The 13,282-nt window shown below is 30.0% G+C and overlaps 1 protein-coding gene across 1 annotated transcript; it reads right to left on the reverse strand.

Moving 5' to 3' along the window:
* On the reverse strand, positions 1,400 to 4,383 carry LOC109354587 (sucrose transport protein SUC1-like). The gene is made up of 4 exons (XM_019597187.1): positions 3,070 to 4,383; positions 2,145 to 2,208; positions 2,017 to 2,060; positions 1,400 to 1,923 (listed from the first exon to the last, which is right to left on the reverse strand). Exons 1-4 carry the CDS (start codon positions 4,345 to 4,347, stop codon positions 1,744 to 1,746), a joined length of 1,566 nt encoding a protein of 521 aa, XP_019452732.1. The 5' UTR covers positions 4,348 to 4,383; the 3' UTR covers positions 1,400 to 1,743.

Genomic DNA, 13,282 nt, shown 5'->3' on the forward strand with positions numbered 1-13,282 from the left:
AATTGAGTTAATTAATTCAAAAATGGTACTCTAATTATGTCTTAAAAACATTCTTGCATTCTTAAAGAAAGCTAATAAAATGTTTCAAAACTTTTGATGTTTTGATTTTTCATTTTATTCCATATTTCTTGGTGCTTTAAAACTAATACACAATTATCAAAATTCACATAGATAAAAGAGTTACTTAAATCATAACATATTATTTTTGGATATTCTAACAATATATTAGTTTAGTTGTATAAGGTTTCATTGAATCATAAAGTTAAATATTCGATTTCTGGAAGCGACACTTATTAGAATGACAAAATATGAATCCTGAAAGAGATAGATAAACACTTATTGGAAGGTGAATGGATACGATAAAACTTTGTGTCTAGAGAAAACTGATGGAGCATTTTTTGTGAAACAAAAAGTAAAGGCCCAAGGGATCATGAACTAAGCCCGTCGTTTGCTTCTAAAGATTAAGAGCTTAACCAACTTTAGCCCATAAATTGCCCACACAAGGCAGCATGGGAAGTATGCACTTAGATGACCAAAAACATAATATAAAACTCATACACTCGTATATGGCCTTGTTCAAAACTCGATTCCCTTGCAGGAATAGAATATTAAAATGTTTTATAGACACAATACAATGTCCAATATTTTTTCCATATTATTATAAAAAACATGTAATAAAGAAATTTAGGTGAGGAATGAAGATAGGTGTATATAATATCATCTATATATATAATATCAAAATAAGAGTGGTTTTGTCTAGGTGAAGAGATGACATATGACCAACTTTATGTGTTTTTAATAAGCATGCATTTTTTTTTCTTTTTCTATAGTATCGATTGATATGGGTGGAAAGAATTGGTGTAAAAATTGAGTTTTTTAAAATCCCAGGTGTATACATATGATGTGGTGCTTCAAGTATTGGTTGGTTTTCTTTTTCTATAGTATCGTTTAAGAGGGGGTGACATACTTATAAAGCAATGCACCAAACAATTAAAATTAGGATAAATGGCTATAAGAGAATATATAAATCAATAGTGGATGATATATTGAAAGAGTAAAAAAAATTGCATTAATAATATATAGATTTTAATATAAAAAAAGGAGAGGAACCAGTGGAATATATAGCAGAAATAATTGAAAGTGTAGTGATATTATTGTTCTGACAGTACTAGAAACAAAATTGATTTAGTTATACACAACTTGTTCTAGCCATGAAGTTGCACCAATTGTTATTTATAATATATCACTGAATGACAAATAAAATGATTGAAAAATAAGCACAAGAAATCCCTTTCCTCATCATAGTGGAGATAAGAGAGATTACTCTTGTTATTATATTGCACTATTATTTTTGGGGTACTCTAATCATCCCTGAACAAGAACACAATGGAAAGTGATATTCTTCCAACATGTATTATTAATTATTAATAGAGTAACCATCCATGCAACCATACTTAATCATCACTTCATATCTCTTAGCTTCCAAAAATACCAAATATTATATAAATTAAAGATAGGGCTGGTCCTGCTTCAACAGGGTTATGTACAGCCACATTAAACTTTACAACTAAAAATGACTGTTATTAGTCATTGATGCCACAAAAAAAGGCATTTTTGTAGCATTCATGGGACCTAAATGCCTTCATTGTACACAATAGCTTGAAATCAAAAACTCTTTTCTTAATGCATTTTTAAACATGATGAGGACAAAAAAAGAGATAGATGAACATTATTTTGCATTTATTAATGGAACCCTCCTCCAGTAGTAGTTGCAGCCTTGGCCAATTCTGGTGGTGGAGATGGCAACAAGACTATGGATAATATCCCACTGGCTGCAGCCGCCACAGCACCCACCACGAATGCTGGTAAGTTACCACCACCAAAAGCATCATCCCATGGTCCACTAAGCACCGACACAATCATCTATATATATAGACATATGTGTATACACAATTAGTCCTTAAATTCATACTATATATATATGGTTTAAACATATGAAATGAACTTAATTCTAACCTGTGGTATGACAATAGCAAGATTAAGAACTCCAAGAGATAACCCTGAAAGTTTAGGACAAAAGCCTTTTAGTTTAAAGACACCAATATGATAGTATTGCTTATGTAAATGGTTATGATATTCTTTACCTTGGCCAGCCCCAGAGGTGATGGAGAAAATAGATGCCAGAGCAAAGGGTATACTGTAAGTAATCTGAACACATGCATAAACAAAATTGTTAGTTTATTACTACTACTATATCTTACACATGCATAAAGGTTTTTATCCTTATTAATTAATAATTGTGAACTTTTAGCTGTTTTTTTGGATGAATGAAGAGAACAAAAGAAGAAGCTATTTTTTTTTAAAATATAGGTAGGATCACGGAAAAGCTATGCTAGCTGTAGCTTGCAAATTGCAAGTAAAAGTTAAGTGTATTAAATACAATGATAATAATAAACTGTGTCAATGACATTTGGATAAGTAAAAGGGTGGTTCCTTTTATTTTCTTTATTGAAAGGGTTAAATTCGGGTGAGGAATATTGCTACCCCCTATGCACCTTTATTCCAAAATTAATCTATTAATGTCATTCCGGCTAATTAAAATCAAAATGATAATTTATAATACAAACAATTTCAATAAATATTTGATATATAATTCTTGTTTCCAATTCAAACAAAAAATACGACAAGAAGGAAATATTATTTTTTTCAAGTAAAGTTCAAATAAATTGCATCAGCAAATAATAGTCCACACATTAGGTTCCAGATTCTCTGCCACAAAAAAACAATAAGGTTGGGAATAAGAAAATAAAATCTATTGAGATAGTAAACTTCACATGACTTTCATTCATGCAAGGGCCACTCCACTTCCTTCACCAAACCCAAAAGGTTAAAAAAAATAGTTGACAATTTGTTTTCTAAACCTTTCTCTTATCTTTTCTATATTCACGTTCCTTTTCTTTTTGTTTAAAATTTATGTAATAAAAATTTACACTATAATAATAATCAACATATGAATAATTTAGTGTTTATGATACTATATAAAACATTTATATTGTCAGTATAGCTTACCGCAAGAGGGATACCGAGGACAGAGAAAAGAGTCAAAGCCGAAGCCTTGATGGCTAGGGTAGGACGGAGAGGATCAGCGTTGGTGTCGCCGCCGGGGAACTGCCGTGAATGCTCCGCCATCTTAGTAACCAACACCGTCATAGCCAAAGCAATCGCTAGCAAGAAATTAACTATGCCCCATAACCTCTTCACGCCCCCAACCACACGCGCTAAAAACTCAACCCCAAGTGACGTCACACCAAGAACAACAGAGTTTAACATGAGCCCCAATGCACCCGTGCGCACTCCCATATCGTACGCATTTGAAGCTTTTCCATCTCCAACCGTTCCTCCATACACTTCTTTTCCCATCCAATCAGTGTCGAATAACAAGAATGGAAACCATGCAATCCAATTTAGACACGTCACTAATAATAGAATCCACATAGGACGTTTTAGTTCTTGAAATGCACCGAATAATTCCCCGAAACATTGCATTCCACTTTGGGAGCCTGCTTCGGTTAAGTCGGTATTTTTCTGATCAATCACAACTGCTTTCTCCTTCACGTAGATTAACGCGCCGGTTGAGAGCGTGAGGAGGAGAATGATGGAGAGGAAGAAACAGCTTTTGAGATTAGCGCAGTAAATGTTGCATGCTTCCGTCATGGTGAACGGGAACATTTTATGCAGTCCGCTGAAGGAACCGGCGGCGTAGCCAAGTACGTTACCGACCGCCATAAAGAACGAGAAGAACGCGTTGGCGTTTCTCGTTTTCCGGTGATCTCCGGCAGCGAGATCAGCCAGTAGGGCTCGGCATGGTCCCTGTAGCATGTTGTTCGCGACGTCGAGGATCCAAAACCCTACGACGAATATAGCAATGGCGCGTGGCCTTGATTTCTTTTGAAGATTATCACCGGTGGCGTGACCTAAATCAGCAGCATAACCAATGAGGAAAACAGCAATAGCGACGGCAAGTGCACCGGCAGCAATGAAAGGACGACGGCGTCCGAAGCGGGAGGTGCAGCGGTCGGAGTGGTAGCCGACGACAGGCTGCACGAGCATACCGGAGATGGGACCGCAAAGCCAGATGAAGGAGGACCATTTGTGAGGTATACCTAATAACTGCACATATGGAGTTAGGAGTGAGAGTTGTAGGGCCCACCCGAATTGAACACCAGCTGCAATGGAAGCAACAACAATGATCTTACGTAGAGGACTTGGCTCTATAGGAGCCATAGCCTCTACTTCAAGGGAAGGTTTTGCAATGTGAGTGTTGTTTTTGGTAGAAAGAGATTCCATTGTGTTTGATTGTGAATGTGGGAGAGTTTAAGGGTTTCAGGGGTTTTTATAATATGGGGGAGTGGGAGTGGGAGAGTAGAGAATCTCATCTACTTAAACAAACTTTATAATGAGAGAATACAGGATTTATGCAACTAGTAATCATCTCTCTCCAACTATGTCTCATTTTTCGTCATAAGTTAGTTAGAATGTTATATTTTACTTTAAAAAAATTTGTTTATGTAGCAATATGCGAATTATCCGAGACAAAAAATAAAATATCGTCAGAAATAGATGATTCATTAATAATAATGAAGCAAAAGCAATCGATGAAAATTTGATTTTTATAATTAAAATGACATATTTGTATTGGTTTGATATATAATTTGAGACATCATATTCGTGTTAATTTAGGTAAGGGTGAGAATGAAAGATGGAGATCACATGTCGTCATTCCTGTCTCATTTAGTGTTCCCATCCAATCAGATAATTTTATTTGATTAAAAATAAAAATCATAATAACATAAATAAATATTTGTTCACTATTCTATGACATGTGATTAGTTTAGTACATAAGGATATGGTTTTCTTGGGACAAAAGATCTTTGTCCGAGAATGAGATAATAATGGTTGTGTAAAGATATAATTAAGTTCTTATCCGAAAGTGTTAAAGTCAGTGTTGTGGGGGAAGGGTCATTGAATGTGAAGTTTCCTAGTTAGTAAGTGTTGCAGTAAATTGGAGTTGTCTTCAAATGGACGGTTCTTTTATTTATATACACTTAATAATATTCATTTACTATACTTACCATGGATTTCATTCACTTTGCATTTTCTTTTCACTACAACCTTATTTAAATGACTTCATCATGTCTAGATTCTTGCAGATATTATTCGAACCAAAAGTTGGCGTCTGGCAAAGATGATTAAGTAAGAATTATTTTGAACTAACAGTTGTAACATGAGTTAGGATAAGGATAGAAATTCGAGGCAACTAAGGATGATTTGTTATTAATTTTTCTACTCACAAAAGTGACACGTGTTATTTATAATCTAATCATTAATAAATAAAATATTTACTTTTGATATATGTCATCTTCTTGTATGTAAATGATTAGTATTATGATGTAGTATGATGATATATCATTTTATGATGGAGAATTAAAAGATAGAGTAGATGATGGGCTGAGGGATGGGGATCATCTGTCTTCAACGGTGTCTCATATATTAACACATGGATAAAATAAAAAAATTAAAAATAAAAAATAATAAAATTGAGCACTCTGATTGGCTTATGACATAGAATGAGACACCGTGTAAGACAGATAATTTCCATTTTGGGCGGAGTGGGATTGTGGATAGAGATGCATTCAATTACATTTATATGCATTCAATTACATTTATTTATGGTGTAGTTTTTGGTGAAACGTTGAATAAATTATCATTTCCATTACTATGCTTCAATTAGGTATGATATGGATAATTGTCAATTAATGCTCCTTATATAAGTTGAGTTAGGAGAAAATAAATGTAGTTTTTGGTGGAGGAGTCATATCTATAATTAGAACTAATGACTAAAAATTATAATAAAACATAATATCATGTTTTATTCACACATCACGTGTTAATAAATTTTGGGTATGGATCCATTATTGTAGTCATGTTTAAGTTGCATGAGATCTTATCCTTAAATTTTTATCCTTAATCATAAAACTATAAACTATAGTTGGATCATGCACATAAAAGTTATTACTGCTGCATCAATTTTGAGTGATAAATTCATAGCTGAGAAGATTTTGCATCAGATTTCAATTCAAACATTCTAGATTGTTAATTGTAAAACTTTCTGCATATACCTTTCATTAAGAATTTAAGTACAGGTCAATTATTAATTACAAGTGCCTATTTCTTAATGATTTGAATACATACAGTAACCTGCATAAATGTGGCTCAATTCTCAATGTTTTAGCTGTAACATTTATGACGGTAACCTGAACGCTTAATACATCATTTATCTTTCATTTTTTTGAATAGTCAATAATGATTAAACATGAATAGTAAATGATGCAGCAATATTATATAAAAGTCATGCATTATCTCTTTAGAATTTAAGATTCATAAATATAATGAAGTATAACAATTTTATACATAATTAAGATATCATTCAATTTTTATGTTTTAGTATCATTAACTATCTAAAATACTAAATATGAAAAGTAAATTATGTATTAATTATTTAATTTTTTATAATGTTATAGTATCACAAATTTTATGAGTTAAAACCCTTATTTTCATATTTGTCATTCCTTAAATGAATCTCTAATAGAGATATTAAACTAAAAATATGAATAAGTTTAAATTCTAGTGTTAACTTTATATTAACCAAACAAATTCGATCATTAATAATGAAGCTTTGATTTGCTCCCACATTAATGAGAAAAATAAATGATTACAAGTCAATTTTGGGTCGTGTGTAGGACCCCGATGACTAAGATTAGGCAAATGACTAAAATTTTAGAGAAAGACCTGAATGGAGACGAAATCATCTAGAGATAACAAATAAGTTATTAACAATATATTAATATTTTGATTCTAATTAAGTTTAATTTTAAATGATAACATCAAAACTCATAAAATATATTTATTTCCAAATATGATGTATTGCATATATCTGCACACAAGTTTTTCCGAAATTTTTAAGGGTGGTAGCTAGGAAATAAAAGAAATAGTTTAGAAAACATCATTAAATACCATCATAAACTTATAATGGATTGTGAAATTAAGCAACATAATCCTTATAAAATCCTCGTCTTACGGACACAACTTTCCATGAGAAATGTTGGAATCGACGTTAACATGAACATAATATTTTTTTTAATTTCCTACCAGTATCTTCACACTGAAGACAATCATATCCGAGCTAGGAACATTTCGGATAAATTAAATAACAAAACATAAATTGTTGGAATTAATTTGTTAAAGAAACCCTGGCTGAATTACCACCGCAGATGCAATTATGACGGGTAAATTGTACCAAAAAGTGTAACGGGTGATGATAATTAAGAATAGTAGTAGTACTTTGCTATGTGAAATATTTCAAAAAAACTAATCTGATAAGAGTAATAAAGTGAACGTCTTCCAATATTTTTAATATAATTGAGAAATAAAAATGGTAATGAATGTTGAAAAGAAAAAATGAAAAAGAAAAAACATAGAATCAGATTCGAAAAAGAGATATTAAAAGGAAAAAATGGTAAGAAAAAGTGGTCGCAATCCCACCGACACCCTTTGATTCGTGGGCCCTGCAAACTTATGGAGTCAGGATTGAAGAAACTGTGTGTATTAATGTGATGCCGTCATCTTTACAAATAAATGATCACCATGCATCATCAAATGTTTAGGTAAGGATACGAATTATCTATCCTAAACGGTGTCTTATTTTTTATCTTAAGTCAATGATATATTAATACGTGAATAAAATAAAAAAATTTAAAAGCAAAAAATAATAAAATAGAGCAGATTGACTTAGGACGGAATGAGACACGATTTGAGACATATGATCTCTATTCTTAGGTAAGATTACCAACTTCTCCTTCTATCTTATTTTAAAGTATAAATGTCATTTATTTAAGAAGAATTATTAACGTGAGAAATTAGTTAATATAAACCATTAAATATTATTTCAATAGTTAAGATTAATGTTCTTTTTAGTAGAATAGAAAAAAAGCAAAGCATGAGAAAGAGGAAGAGATGTTGAAGACAAATGAAGAATCTCACATGTTTAATTTGAAAATACTTAGGAATAAGATAAGTAAAGAAAATATGGGACCATCAAAAACATTTTCTTAAGAGAACTACTAAAATGACAAAAGAACTAATTTCAATACTGTTGTTTATTTATATAAATTTCTCAGTAATTATTTTAAATTAAAATTTGAATATTTGTAATAAGTTATAATTTTTTATTGTAGATCATTTTGTTATTAAATAATTTATATCTACTTTTTTTTATTTTTCTATCCTATCAAACAATACAAAAATATATTCTCACATTATTCATTATCCCCTCTCTTCCTGACCCCTCTTCTCCTATTTTTCTAACTATTCAATCAAACAAAGAATAAAAGAAATTATTATATAATCAATAATTAACTTTTAATAATCATAATTATCAATGTATGGTTGTAAGACCATATTTATTATTCAGAAATGTTCTTACTTGAAATCACTCCAATTTTAAACTAACGTTTATAAATTAAAATAAGTATTAGTATAGAATAATCCAACAAAATATTTCTAATAAATCATATCTAACATTATCAAATTCTATGTAAGGTAGTAAGGACAAATATTGGGGGAAAAATGTATTTAATGCTTCTTGATTTCTCAAAATACATATAAATATGAAAAAAAAATATATTAGTAAGAAGAAGAGAGTAATCTTTAAGCTCTTCAATATATGGTTGATAATGGGTATAGCCTTGAATTTTTGTCATGTTTTTGTTACTCAGGTATGCAATACACTAATAAGCTTTGAATTTTTGAAAGTACACTCCTTCTTCTCTCTTTGAAAATAAAGGAAATTTTTTCACCTTAGAGAATTAGTACTTCTCTTTAACGAGAATTAATATAGTAAAATAGTAAAGAGTTAAATTATTATGGTAGAATTATGAGTTGGAGCATTGGCAATAATGTAAAATTGGTATAATGATAAAACATATGCTTTTGGAATGAACATATGGATGAAAGAGTACGAGAATGTTGTGGATGAAAAGAGTCCTAATGTTCATTATGATACATCAATGAAGGTGGTCATAATAATTTGTTGAAATATGAATGTCCTCTTCTTATTTATCATCATTGAAAAACAAACACAATTTTTTTTATAAAAAAAGTGTCGACCATGAAAATATGTTTAGAGTTAAAATGGTTGTGGATTCACTCATTTGAATACCTAACTTTTTTTTCCTTTTATGTTTTTTTACTTTTACTTCTTTTGTTGCTAAAGCCATCAATCTATTTTGTCTTGAACGTACTCTTCCACTATATGTAGCACAAAAATAGCCAAATGGCAAAGAAGTAAGACATAGAAGACATGAAATGAATTATAAGCTATCCTTTGGGACCATTTAAGCATTATGGTATAGAAAATGTGTGACTCGAAGTGAAAGGAATTTCACTTTTTTGTAGTTGATCTAATTATTCATAATCTGCATGTGTATTGACTAAGAAAACGCTTGTCTGAAGTGGTACTAGTACAATACAACACTCAACAACTCATAGATTTCATGTCATATATGACTCATTGTTACATGAGACTGAATATTGGACGATAAAATATCAGTAAGAGAATGAATTTCATATAGGAGAGATGAGAATGTTGCAGTAGATGAGCTGACACACTATACAAGATAAGATTAGAAATGAATGTATTGTAGTAGCTTTATGTAGAAAAGATGGTAGAATCGCGCTTTAAGTGGTTTGGACATGTGCAGAGAAGACCAGTAGAAGTTTCCGTAAGAATAGTAGAACAAATAGAATCTAATCCAATTCTCAGAGGTAGAATGAGACTAAGAATAAGTATAAGGGAAATATGAAAGAAAGACTTAGAGATCAATATTTTGTCAATGAACATAATTCATGATATAGTACTATAACATTGTTCAACTCATGTAATCGACCCCACCTAGTGGATAAAAGCCTTATTAATAATGTTCTATAGATTTAATATTTAGGACAATTAAGTACAACATTAATATACTTCACTAGTGATACTAATCTCCTAATTTCTTTTTGAACACGACTCACTATTTTCATTTTGTTTATGAAAAAGCAAGAATCCTTTTTGGTAGAGAAGAATACATATATAATACATTTTTTATATAAGTAAACCCGTGAAAGAATTATTAAAAACAAAAGAATTAGAAGGGAGTGGGAGAAGAATATATATGTATATATATTAAATAAAACAACTCCAACAGAATCCAATGCTTTGTAAAATGATAAGGTTTTTAGGCATATAAGTGAGAGAAAAACAAAATTAGTATGACATCAAAAGATTAAAGAAAAGATCCTGGGTTGAAGAACTTCATTTATAAATGTTCTAGGTGATCCATTTCAATCGTTGTTCTTTCTATTCCAATACCCAAACTTTAAATATTTAATTTTCTAAAAAAATGTTTAATGCATGCATGCACCGTACGTGTGTCTTATTTTGCAATGCAAATATAATTCAATCGTGAAACTTATCAAAAAATAAATAAATTCAATCCTGAAAAATTTAAAACTACTCTTTGCTAATGTTTTTTTATATCCAAACTCACCATCTATGGCATGTATTGATAATGATATATAGCACAAGTTTTTTATTCCCATTAAAATTTTAGAATATTTTCTGTGGTCTCGCCACATATATATATCTTAGATTCTATTGTGATCACAAGTTGAAGAATGACGTAAAAAGATTGAAGTGTGAAGAGAATAGCTTGGTGGGAAAATAATTAATATATGATATCTAATATTTTCAGCTTATTTAATGGTTTATATAAAGTTTTTTCTTTTCTTCTTTTACCTAATAATGCAGATGTATATATAGTAGTATCTAATTCTGAAGCAAAAAGAGAAAACGAAATTATTCTCCCAATATGAACTTTTCATCCGGCATATGAATATAGCAACTATCTTTTTGTGTTCTCATCATCATTGAGTGCTTATCAATTTATCTATATATATATATATATATATTAAAAGGTGTTGGAAAGAGTGGATAAGTAGAAAAGACTAATGAAACTAATGTCTTTGAGTTTTGGTTCAAGACATGTGTTAAAGTATTGTTGATGAGATAGTTAGTTGTTAGATAGTTGGTTATTAGTTTTACTGATTTTCAATATATAAATCATTGTATCATTTTCTAATTCAATCAATGAGAAATAAAGTTTCTATTCTTTCCTCAAGTTTTCCATTTTCTCATTCATCATTCTTTCATATCATACTTCCTGATTAATCAAGAAGATTTCTTCAATGACTCTACCATTTGAACAACATAATGTCTCAATTGTGGCTCTCTACTCATTCATATCCCGATAACAATATTCAACAAAATGATTAATCTTTAATTTTCAACCTTAACACACATAATTTATACATAATTTTCCCCCGACCTAGTAGGTAAGACTCTTGATTTATGTTAATGGTGGACCAAGAAGCTATGCATACCCGTGAAGGGTGATGCTTACCTTCCATATTGGAACTGAAACCTCGAGCTATGAGAAGAAATCACAGGTCCACATTGGAAAAAATTTCAAGAGAGTTTGGCTTGATTCTCTTGACACCGACTTGGCCACTAGCTATATGTTTTGTACATAATTAATTATACCTTTCTTGACTTTATTCTTTGGCTATCACTTGCTTCATTATTCTTTCAATGTGGCATATAAAGTTGGTAATGAAAGTTACCTTTGGTTTTCCCACAAACTAATAATGACTCCAAGGGTCTTTGAAATTGTCCACAACTTTGTGATTAGGGAAAGTGACTTTGGGCTAGAAGGTCAATATAGTATTCTCCACGTTTTAAACTGTGGTGGTTGATGGGATTATATATATTGTTTCTTTTTTTGTAATTGTACTTGTGGTAGGAATTACAATAAATTTGATTGATGTAGTCATAACTTGGTTCTGAAAATCTATCAACGAGTATTGGTTCAATTGTATATACTTGATTTCTCTTAAGTAAAGTCTTAGATAAAAAAATATCTGCTGAAAGAGTTAATCTCACCAACATATGGATGTTCTCCCGACTTGGATATAAATTGTGAGGGTAATTAAGATTTGGGTAAGAGAGGCCATTAATTCATTAAAAACAAATGATGAGTGAAGATAATGTACATAATCACAAGGACTCTTTTGACTCAATGCTTTATAACTTTGTGATTTTGGGTTAATGTAAAGCTTGTTTACCATGGTTATTCGCTTGGTCAATTAAAAAATAGTTTATTAAGTACTTAAATGTATAAATTATAAAAGGGATTTTTTGAAAATATTATTTAACTTAATATTATCTCTTCTATTATTTAAAAAATATTAAAGAATGCTGGAAAAGATCTTAATTTTTGAAAACAGCAAACAAAATTTCAATCTTACAACATTAAATTAAGTTTTTTTTATCAATGATGTTCTCCATTTAATAAAATATTTTTCATTCACACGATAGAAATATTATTGCTTGAGGAATTTTTCATGTTTAAGGAATTCAATTTCCATCAACTAGGTTATTATTAATTGCTACAAACCTAAACATATAAAAATGAAAAACTCACTTTCCTGTATATATTCCGAGGATTTTGTTTATCTAAATTCTAGAATGAGGATAAAGATAAAGCATGAAAAGTTTTGAAAGTATCTTTTACTTTTTATATTTCATGTATTTGTGCTATATTTGAAGAGGAAAAAAAATGTAGGTACAATATATACATTTTATACATTATTATTATATTACTATTCATATTTGAACATCATTAACTTTCATAGAGTAATACAGACAAATAATTAATAATATACTAATGACTATATATAATTTTTTATAAAATAATAATACATACATATTACACTTTCTATTAATCTACCTAAATACTTATTCATTTTACTTTTTAGACAAAGTATACAAAAGAAATAAGGAAGGCATAATTGTGGTAGTTCAGTTTAGGTAATGACACCAAACTCAATACAATATAAAAATATTCCAACTTTGCTTCAAAACATAACTCTAGTTGATATACTTTATCTTATATTCGCTAGGAAGACAAGTTCAATAACAATTGAGTTTAAAAAAAAAATCAATTTACCATCCTTTTATGAGAATCTCCAATAACATATATCATTTATTAAAATAATTGCCTTTTCCAAACCATATTTGAAGAATCTAAAATGAAAATTTAATCTTAAAATTTTAAAATATTGACCT

Source organism: Lupinus angustifolius, chromosome LG08 (genome assembly GCF_001865875.1).
Source record: "Lupinus angustifolius cultivar Tanjil chromosome LG08, LupAngTanjil_v1.0, whole genome shotgun sequence".
Classification (NCBI taxonomy): domain Eukaryota; kingdom Viridiplantae; phylum Streptophyta; class Magnoliopsida; order Fabales; family Fabaceae; genus Lupinus; species Lupinus angustifolius.

Coding starts and splice junctions, on each gene's coding strand:
- LOC109354587 (XM_019597187.1), bottom strand. CDS start 4,347: ATGGAATCTCTTTCTACCAAAAACAACACTCACATTGCAAAACCTTCC. Junction 2,209..3,069: donor TCCTCGGTATCCCTCTTGCG/GTAAGCTATACT, acceptor GCATGTGTTCAG/ATTACTTACAGTATACCCTT. Junction 1,924..2,016: donor TTGCTATTGTCATACCACAG/GTTAGAATTAAG, acceptor CTATATATATAG/ATGATTGTGTCGGTGCTTAG.